Source organism: Numenius arquata, chromosome 1, assembly GCF_964106895.1.
Source record: "Numenius arquata chromosome 1, bNumArq3.hap1.1, whole genome shotgun sequence".
Lineage (NCBI taxonomy): Eukaryota > Metazoa > Chordata > Aves > Charadriiformes > Scolopacidae > Numenius > Numenius arquata.
The window spans coordinates 5,588,820-5,599,132 of record NC_133576.1 but is presented as its reverse complement, the minus strand read 5'-3'; the positions used below and the strand labels follow the sequence as shown (position 1 = coordinate 5,599,132).

The window sequence follows — 10,313 nt, the reverse complement described above, 5'->3', positions numbered from 1 at the left end:
GCTTTGATGGACTTGCATGTTGCCTGAGGTATTTCTCAGTAACCAAATTCCCTAATTCTCTTTCCAGTGCTTCTCTGGCTCCCAGGTACTGCAATAGTCTTCATGTCATTGAGGTTTATAAGGTGTTTGGCAAAAGGTTCTGTAGAAATGCCAAGTACTGGTTGGTATTCATGAAGAACAGGCTGTTCCCTAAGCCTTTAAAGCTGAGACTATGTTCTTGCAGGGACAAAGATGTCTTCACCAAGTGATGCCAGTATGGAAGAAATACCGCTGGAAGATGATGAGCGAGACAGCATAGAATACAAGATCCTGATGGCCTATGCCCAGCGGCGGTTGTCTGTCAGTAAATATAGGAAACTTCTGAAAAATGAGACTGATGTGCAGAAATCGTCGTTAATCAGGAGAAAAGTGGAGACTGACCGTCAAAGGGATAAAGAGGAACCAACCCTAAAAGCACTTTTCCAGGGTGGCGTGTTTGAACAGCAGAGCAAAAAGCAATCAAAAAGAAGATACTTGCCAGGATATTGTCTACCTTTTTTCTGCAGCAGAGCAGAGCAGGAAGAGTCCCCCACGCTGTCATTGCAACAAGGTCATGCAGAAAGTCCTGAGGCACAATCTAAGATCGTTTCAGAAGGGAATTCTCAGCGTCAGACAAGTATGTCTTAGTTCTTTCCTTTTGCTGCTTGTCTTTAAATCTCTCTCTAAATAGCTTAAATGGCTGGTGGCTTGTGGAAAGGCAGGAGGAGGAATGTTGCTTTCACTTTTTGGTCATGTCTTATGCTAGCTCTATTGATTTCCAATTTGGAAGGCCGATTGCCAGATCTTCAGTAGTGCTTGCATACACAAGATTCATGCTTGTGCCTGGCTTTTCTGTTTTCCATTGCATGGTGGTAAGTATTGTACAACTAACTGTACAAATTGTTTTTTTCTGAGCATGGGCTTTTTCTTTTTCGTACCTGGTTAGAAAGAAAGCATAAAACACTAGTCGGGCTGAAGACCCCATATGCTAAAATCAAGAAAGAGAAGTTCTTTGAAGGCCCATTCTAATTATGTGATATATATTCCACACTAGACCAAAGTGCCAGACTCTGCTTGAAACTCTGGTGCCAAGCAGTTGGCAGCGACCTGCCTCAAGCACAGAGCAGCCCGTGTCTCTGGGCCACCTCTTATAGCCCCACCGTGTATCTTAAATGGAAACAGTCTTCTAGAGTTATCTAAGTCTCCTTTACACGTTGTTACTATATTAAGTCTGAACCTGCCCTGTCATGTGTTAGAAGAGCTGGTAAGTGGTTGTAATCCATCCACATAAACATCTTGTACCCCAGCCACCAAAACCAGCCCCACGTCAGGTACTGCACTGCAGGAAATGAGATTTTACCTTTTCTATTCTGGAAAATAACTAACATAAATATAACTAATATAAATATAAAATAACTTCTCGTACAAGGCTGAGAGAGGAGGAAGAGGTATCCCCATTAAGTTGCCATATACAGTATATGATACTTTGCCATATTGTTTTCATATACATGAGGTAAGGGGTTGTTTGTTTAATTTGTCCAAGCTTGGATACTGTTGGTGTTGCAGCAGTTCTCCTCTTTCACCACATCTAAAGATATTTCTAACCATTATCCATCACCGACTACTCCAGCCTAATGCCCCATCCCTGATTAGTTTAACTGTCCTGGGCCTGCTCCTACTCCCCAAGCCCATCATTCTCCCTCCTGCCAAATCCAGCTACATCTCTGAAGAAATGGTCCCTGCCTCAGCCCAGCGCCTTCTGCTAGGGGGAAATAACTACAACTTTCCATTTTTCTATTGCCAGGGATATATGCCTGCATCTGGATATCTGTTTTTATATCCATTTCATTTTCACATTGCCAAGGAAAGTTATCAACAGTTTGGATGCAGTCATTTGATGGCCCTGCCAATACATCGCCGTGTTCCCTGCAGCATGGCGTTGAGGTAAAACCTCCCCGTGCTGGGTGCTAACCTCCCTGGGGGATTCTGCTTGCCTTCAAATATGGGCTTTACCTGCCCTTCAGCCAATTGCTGGACCAATTCCTAAAACATTATTATTAGTAGTAGTAACTTATACTGCTAGGAGCTGCACTGCAAAGCTTGCCCAGGCCCTTCTGGAGAAAATAGGGGTGCTTTTGGGGACTACCTGTCTAAATCTTAGGTTTCCAAAGTCATGAACAGCCCGATACCCTTCCTAGAAGTTTAGCAGCTCCCTGACAAGCTCTGCAGCAGACAAAGGGATGGAAATGTCTTGGGGTTCATTCAACAGCCTTGAAATGCAGTTCTTACTGGCTGCATTAACCCCTGCTGCCCTCATGGTAAACTCTGGTTGTGAATTTTACACATGTTATGGGTCAGGCCACTGCTGAGCTTGTCTGGATGTCTGATGGTCACACAGGAGCTGCTGCTTGGCAGTGGTGGTGGGGAGATGGAGCTTTGCATCCCACACTTCGTTAGGCGAATTGTAAGGAAGACCACCTTTTAGATGAAACAAACCTTGCGACAGCTCCTCCTGCTTGCTTTGCTATAGCAGGATCCCCACTGGCATCCCCTCGCCAAGGCACACCTTCAGCCAGGGAGCGTCCTGGTCAGGGACATTGTAATGACAGGGTCATTACACAACGTGGATAAAGCCGGTTTGGTTGCTGAGTTCTCCTGACATTCATGTCTGCTTAATTCAGAAATGTCAAGGTCACGAGAAGCTGTTGTGCTAGGGGTGCCTCCGAAGTGAAGTCTGCTTCTCCTTTGCTCAGGACTGGCCCGTGGGAGCAAGGAAAGAGCATTCGAATACACCATCTTTTCTGTAGCCGGACCTATAGATGAGCTAATCACTGGCAATACCACTCTCACAGTAAGGTCTAAGATTCACACAGAGCAGTACTCTCACGGTTCTTAATACGTGGCGTGCTTCTGGCTTGCAAGGATGTACGCTAGTGAGCAACACTCACACTTCTTCTGTATGGCCCCTGTGTAGTTAGCTGCTGCTCAAATACTAGAGAGGGGCTGTACTGCTTTACTTGTCTCTCTAAATTATTACCAGCTGATCTCAAGCAATAGCAAAGCCCCAGCGTGGGGAAATGTATCTCTCGATATCCTATGGGCTCTTCCCCTTCAGGGGGCACGTAAACGAGAAAATCACTGAATTACTTCCTGGAAAGATTAATTGGTTTATTTACCACCCTCCTTCCCAATCAGGTGAAACAGCAGATGTCAACCACATTGCAGACAAACTTGCCAAGCTTGTTACTTCCAGATCCAAGGAATCTCCTTCAGATGTGTCATTCAGGACAATGGATCAGGGCCTCCATCAGGCACAAGACAATAACTACCATACTGATGGAACTGAGGGTAAGGAACACGGTAAAGGTGAAGAATTTCACGCTCACAGGCAGTACATCAGGTTGGGATTGCGCACTGTGGCATTTTGTCTATGTCACACGGTGAATTACTTGGAACTTCTGTGGTAAGACACTGTGAAGAAGGAAGTTTGCTCTGGTGGTTCTTGCCCTGTTGGTTCTTGCCCTGTTGCCCACGTTTTGGGGACTGTTCTTGCAATCCTTTAGCAAGTCCTACCTGCTACTGCAATTAAAGGAAGCATCCTGAAAAATCCAAGGATGTGTGACATGAGAAAAGGAGGGTAAAGGCAAAGGGACGTAAGGTGACAGAGCAGCAGTAGGAGTGGCAGGGCTGAGGGCAGAGTAATACACCGGGGCTCTAAGGCCAAAGACTAGTCCTTGGGGCAATAATGCCTTGGTCAGTCCCTCTTCAGTGATGGCACAACACTGCTCAACAATCTCTGTTGTAAGTCTGAACCGCTTGTCTTCCATGACGCCTGCAGAGATTTAGTTTTAATGCAAGCTTTCTAGGGATTTCTGGTTACAAGGGGGATCCTGCCATACTTGCATTTTCTTTAATCCGGCAAACCCAGAGTTTGTCCTAATGAGTTGTAGAAGGTATAAATGGTAATAATGAGGGGATTTTTTTCCCATAATTTTAAGTCTATTTTCATGGGCTTCTGCTAGCTGCTCTTTTGTTCTGGCTTGTTATCAGAAATATCTCAAAGCCCAAAGGGCTGGCAGTGGGATGTTAAAGCCTCTGCTCTTTCCCAGATTCTTAACTGGAGCAAAACATTGGGCAGATGGAGAAACAGCATTGCTTACTCCACGCAGACTAGCTTCTGTGAGCTTCTGATTAAAGCCTGGATGCACAACTCACTGTGAATTCGCCACAAAATAGCAGCTGTTTTTATGATTAGGTGACACAAACGCTTTTGCCATAGTTTGCTACCTGGATGCTACTAGAAGGCTGAGATATTTATGTTACTCTTTTCTTTAACAGATGAAGAAAAGATAATACAAACAGTAGTTTCACTGTTAAGACAAGCAGGGGACAAACTAGAAGAAAAGGTAACTCCTTCTGTTTTCAGGAGCAACACATTTTAGAATGTGTGAGAGAGATTACGCTTCTCTTGGGAGTGAATGTTTTGTAACCTGGTGTACTCTGTCTCTACCCTGAACTTCTCTTTTCACATTTAGGGCTTTCCAAAACCTTCATCATTCATCCTGAAATCTTTCTCAAGACCAGAGGACTATCAGGGATCTCTGCTGGGGTGTGCGAGGAAGACAACGAAAATGTACATTTCAAAGAGGAGTCACTTTCCTCATTCCTGTTGAGTTTCATGGCGTGTTAAGTGCTTGACTTACTCTGAGAAACTCTTGTGTTCACATTAAATTTGTCATACAAGTTGCTCCCAGTGGAGGGAGAGAAATGCTACAGCTTTGAGAGTTGCTGCAGGGAAATAAATCTTCTGAGTGCATTTTGAAAGCCCTGCCCTAAAGCTATAGAAGAACCCCCGCATGAGTTCATTAGTTGGAGTGGATGTTTTCTCTATTAAAAATATAGGTACTTGTTCCCTTCACTCCCTTTTTTAGCTGCCCCCTACCTATAAAGGTATAGTGCCACATGGAGGACGTGCTCAGCTCCTGCAGCAGAGAGGTACCCAAATACAGTAAGAAACATCACAAAGACCATGACTGAGCCAATGGATCTTAGCGTGGCAGCTGTTGCCAGCACTTTCCATAACGTTAACGTTGCTTTTACTGTCAACTTCCCGCTGCTCCTGTATTCCCATGTCTCCTCACCTGCAGGTCTCAGTACCAGTGTCACGCTTGTTTTGCTTTCTCTCTCTCTTGCTTCTCTTATTCAAATGCAAAAAGCCTGTAGATTTTCTTGAGGAAAAAAAACCATAAAGCGACCTCCAGGGCCTGAAGGAGCAGCTTTGCAGTGAGCTGTTGGGTTTGTGTGTCATCTCTTGCATTCACCACCGTGATTAGACTGTATTGCATGTATTACCTAGAGACGGTCTCCTTTCCCGATAAGATGGGAAAAGCAATTCCAACAAAAGTGGCTTGATTTAACCAATCCTTATTCTTAATTTCAGATCAAAAAGGACAGAGTTTTCAATCAGCATTTTAAAGACATGCTGTCCTACACCTTCTTCAAGAGGATTACTGATTTGTTCCTGGAGGATGTCTCAGCAGTTTCAACAAGTGAGCCAGGAGACCAAGTACAATGCACAAAAGTTGCCTTTACAATGGAAGTTGCCACCAGACTTACCGCTGTGGACAACCATCCTATGAACCTGGTCTTGGGCTTTGGGTTAAAGTACCTCAGAGAACACTTCAAGCCATGGATTCAGGACCAGGGTGGCTGGGTATGTGTTTTGCCTCCTTTGACTTGTGCATAGGCTAAGGCAACTTGAAGCGGCACATTTTCACAGAACTAACAAGGGCCAGATGCAAACCAAACCAAACTGCATATTCTTTAACCCAGCGTATACCCCAGCTGTGGAATTACTTGCTACAAGACATCTTCTATACTACAAGCTTTTCATTTACATAGGTCTAAAAATCAACAGGAGACATTCATGGAGGATTAAGTATAAAACACTATTCCAGGCACAGATGGTCTCTCCACCACAAATAGCTGAAGGCTGGAAGAAACACCAGGAAACTTCACGCTAGCCCTAATCCTATCCTTCTCCCTAGAATTCTGCTGTTGGCAGGTTCTGGGGACAGCGTACGAGTTCAGCAGTCTGCCCTTGCAGTGTGGTATGCTTCCACTTTCCCTGTGCACAAAAGCATCTGTTTATCTTCATGTCCCTCTTTCAAAGCCGGTTGTGCCAGGTCCTTTTTTGTCAGCAGTGATGCTGAGCTGCTGCCCTTCATAGCTTATTTACCTGAATTTGCTGGGAGGCACTTAGAACAGAGATCCTAGTCCCTTTGTACTTCACGAAATGAGTGGAAACACTCAGCAGCTGTATAGCCTGTGTCCATTGGAATAGGTAGCTAAGGAGGTCGGGAAATCCTCCTGGCAAACCTACTGGCTGACCTCAGCAGATTTGGAATTGGGATGAGGTTCCTCATTGCTTTTATAATTGTAAATTTTCTTTCTATGTTACAGGAGAAGGTTTTGACTTCACTGGATGAGGAAGAAGTCGAGTAATTACAACTGAATTCATTCTTCAGGGTGGAGGAGCCTTCATTTAAGGAACACACAGGATGTTACCACAAACCGATGCCAGAGTAATTTGTGGCTGTGGATTTTTGTTTTTTATCATGGAAGGCTGGAGCGTTGCATGGCTAACTCCGATGGGTACAATTGCACTTTCTTAAAGTCAGTATTGATGTAGAAGTGTTCTTCAGTGGATATGAAGGCACTTTCAAGTCCAGCGCCACAGATAGTGATTTTTAGGTAGCTTTCTGAAGTATGCCTGCCACTACTCCCATGGATAAAGTTAAAGTGAAAACTGGATAAAAATGTCAAAATACGCAATCAAGAACCACTGGACTGTGATTATCCATTAACCAAGTGAGACAAGTGCTGCCAGATTTGTGGAGTTCATAGAGATACCATCTGTTATCAGTTCCACAGTCTTGTTAGAAGATACACCTGCATACTGCTCAGTTTCCTCTCTCTCCTCACCTCCTTCTCTGAGTAGATTCTCCAACGTATTGATGCAATTTTATACTTCTGAAAGGGACTGAGTAAGGTTAATTACGGCTTTTTACTCCACTGCCATTCCCCTAAGAAAACAGACTTGATCTACCTACAGATTCTTTTAATTTGAACTCTTCTCTTTTGAACACCTTCAAAGAACGGCACAGTAGATGGTGACTTTTACAACATTATTTTGTCCCTTAATGTGGAAGATACAAACATTGTGAGAGCTTTGCAGTCCAAGAAATTTAAAACTTATCCTACTGTCCCAGTTTCCCTCCTTATTCAAAAGCAGCTCGATGCTGTGTGTAATCTCAGGAATTTCTCCATAAACTGAACTGACCCTTCATCCATTGAAAGCAAGTGATCTGATTAGAGTTCTTGAATCTGTATGTGTGGCAGTGGAAGGGATAACAGCACATCACCTAGAGTAGAGGCAGCTGCCAGTGAAACTATTCATGGTTTTGAGGCTTGGTTTGCGGCCCATTTAGCTGATGACTTTTGGATTTCTGTCCCCTGCAAATCCCCAGTGGAGAAAGAGGGAACTCGGGACATCTGCTGAAGCCGTAAAACCATGGCATCGCCTCTGTGACTTTCCAGTACAGACAAGTAATGTTTCCTGAAGAGGCTCCTGCCTCTGAGTAAGATGCCCTTCCATTACAGGTACCCATTTTGTGTGTACAAGTACGTTAACTACAAAGATTACATGAAGAACTTATCAACAAATCATGACTTTGAATGAAAGTGATAAAAAGCGTTTTAACCAGATGTATAAAATATGCAACGCTATCAAAGATCAAACATTTTTCTAATAAACCTTAAACTTTAAACTCATGTGTAGCAAACTGTGCCTCTGTTTGGACATGTATGTGTGAGACAAAAGACAGAGAAGTTGGAAGTGAGCTACCTTTGTTTCCCTTCTTCAAAGGAGTTCGGAAATACTTGATATATCTCTAGCCTGTAAATGTAAGGTTCCCTTGGTTTTTAAGAACATCCACTCTTTCTGATGACTTCAGATATCCCCAAAGGGGGGATAATTTGTGGGGGAGAGGCAAGCACTTACCTGAACGTTCAAAATGTTGTTCATCTCCTGTCTCTTGCTCCAACAGCTTTTTCCTATGGGAGAAAAATTGTGAGGCGTTGTACCCTCCCACACATTGGAGGCTGCTGCTTTATTATAGATTTGATTGGTTTCTAAAGCAGGCTTGTTAGCTAGATGTTGGCTCTGAAGAACTAAATCTGATTCCATTTTAATTACACTAAGACTAGACTTGGTCTGCTGGAGTACACCAGTTTGCCGTTAGTTGGGCACTAGCTTATGGAAGTCGCTTTTTAAGTTTTCTCTGCTTGAATAAGAGCCTGCTATTTAGCGAGGTGCAAATTCTGTGTGAGCGCGGTTTTCAAGCTGAAGGTTTAGTAGCCCTAAACCCACACTTGTCCCTCATCCCCACTTTGGTACCTCAGGGCAAGTTTCACGCCAAGAGTAGAGCCAACAGCAAAATAGACTGTCTTTGAATGGGAATGTGAGAACTAGTCGTCTAAGAAAAGATATTCAGCTGGTTTTTATTTTTCTGTGCGTTGTTAAGATGGATTTTTTTTCAGTAGCAGTAGGGGCCAGCATAGGAAATCAGCCAAGCGGGCTGTTTCTTATTTAGTCATTCTTACATTTGTCATCTGCATCAGTTAGATTTTAAGAGCAATCTACTCCTTTTATGGCAGGGCTCTGTGGTAACCTCCTTGCTGGAACGATGGCTCTGGTTTATTCTAGGAGCAGTCAAGGCTGAGCTGCTGCCGCTGCTGCTGCCTGGCATCAATTAACAAAGCTCCACTACTGGCTCAAGCGGTCGTCGTCTTGCTGTCTTTTTTTTTAATCTGTGCTGACTGAGCTAGCAGCAGACAAATGCGTGGGTTTTGGGTGCGTATGGAAGGGGAAGGGATGTTGTGAGGGGGGGCGACTGGCCATGCCGTCCTTTTATGTTACTCTCTCACAAGACATCTTTGTCTGTGCTTACCTGTAGGACCTTCTGGCGCCAATTTGGGGGGTTACCGTAAAAGACGGAGAGGTTTGCTGTTAAAACAAGAAGTGTCGCTTGGGATTTTTCTTATTGTCTATCTACCCCGGTCACTATCATGCTGTTTGTTATAGCAGCAAGTTTAATTTTAAAATGAGCTGATTTCACTGTGCGTTAAGGTTGCAACAACAACCTGTGCAGGTGGTGCCGGGATTTGTTTTTAAAGGACGCTAGAAGCATCCTGCAGCTGCCTTCTGCGCTGTGTTAAAACCAGTCAGTCTACTGGGGCAGCCTGTGTTAGCACCTGGGATCTGCCATCCCAGCCTAAGGTCACCCTCCAAGAGCCAGCGAGTGGGACCTGCCCCAGCTGCCGATCCCTGAAGCAGCTAAAGGCACCAGCTAAGAAGATCCCACGTGTTGCACAAAGGGGCTCTGCCCTGGCTCCTGGCTGCAGTGCCCCTTGTTCCAGTGAATGAGCAGGAGGCAGAAATAGTAGAAAACGGCCCTGAACCTTTGCCCAAACCTACCGTTTACCATCTGTTAGAATCATAGAATCATCTAGGTTGGAAGGGACCTTCAAGATCATCTAGTCCAACCATCAACCTAACTCTGACAAAACAAAACAAAACAAAACAAAACAAAACAAAACAAAACAAAACAAAACACCCCCACACTAAACCGTGTCCCCCAGCACCATGTCAACCCGTCTTTTGAACACCTCCAGGGATGGTGCCTCAACCACTTCCCTGGGCAGCCCATTCCAATGTCTGATAACCCTTTCAGTGTAAAAATTCTTCCTAATATCTAACCTGAACCTCCCCTGGCGCCAACTTGAGGCTGTTTCCTCTAGTCCTGTCGCCTGTGACAAGACTATTTACCTTTGCTTGTTGTCTTCAGGCAACGCTGGCAAATCCAGTATTTCTCCAAAATAGGCTGATGAGGCATATGGAGGCATCCTCATTGCACGGTCTCCCTCTTTTGAAGCTGCTTCTCCTTTCTCTCCTTCCCACAGGTGAGTAGCACACAACTACTACCGGTACACACTCTTGAGCAGACAGAAAAGCAGCAGGTGGACAGAAAGTGAACGGCAGCGAAGCGCCGAGGGGAGTAGCTCGGTAGACACTGTTGTCTGAAAAGTGGATTTACTGCCTAGGACTCATCTGCTGTAGAGGCTCGCAATCTGGAACGGGTTCAGGGTGAAAAGTTCACCGCTGGGGTGTTGCAGCGTGAGTGAAGGGTGAGAACCAAGCAGAAAACGTTAAAGCTGACTGCCTTGGCTTGTTT

The 10,313-nt window shown here is 44.6% G+C and overlaps 1 protein-coding gene across 1 annotated transcript; it reads left to right on the top strand.

The window, feature by feature from the left end:
• Positions 1 to 231: 231 nt before the first annotated feature.
• Positions 232 to 6,522, top strand: BCL2L14 (BCL2 like 14). The gene is made up of 5 exons (XM_074158344.1): positions 232 to 655; positions 3,214 to 3,378; positions 4,357 to 4,424; positions 5,459 to 5,731; positions 6,481 to 6,522. The coding sequence occupies exons 1-5, from the start codon at positions 232 to 234 to the stop codon at positions 6,520 to 6,522; spliced, it is 972 nt and encodes a 323-aa protein (XP_074014445.1).
• Positions 6,523 to 10,313: the final 3,791 nt, after the last annotated feature.

What these genes read in the sequence shown, in the direction of transcription:
- BCL2L14 (XM_074158344.1), top strand. Translation starts at nt 232, where the DNA reads ATGTCTTCACCAAGTGATGCCAGTATGGAAGAAATACCGCTGGAAGAT. An exon ending in GAATTCTCAGCGTCAGACAA is followed by an intron (nt 656 to 3,213) that starts GTATGTCTTAGT and finishes CTTCCCAATCAG; the next exon opens with GTGAAACAGCAGATGTCAAC. An exon ending in GGGACAAACTAGAAGAAAAG is followed by an intron (nt 4,425 to 5,458) that starts GTAACTCCTTCT and finishes TCTTAATTTCAG; the next exon opens with ATCAAAAAGGACAGAGTTTT.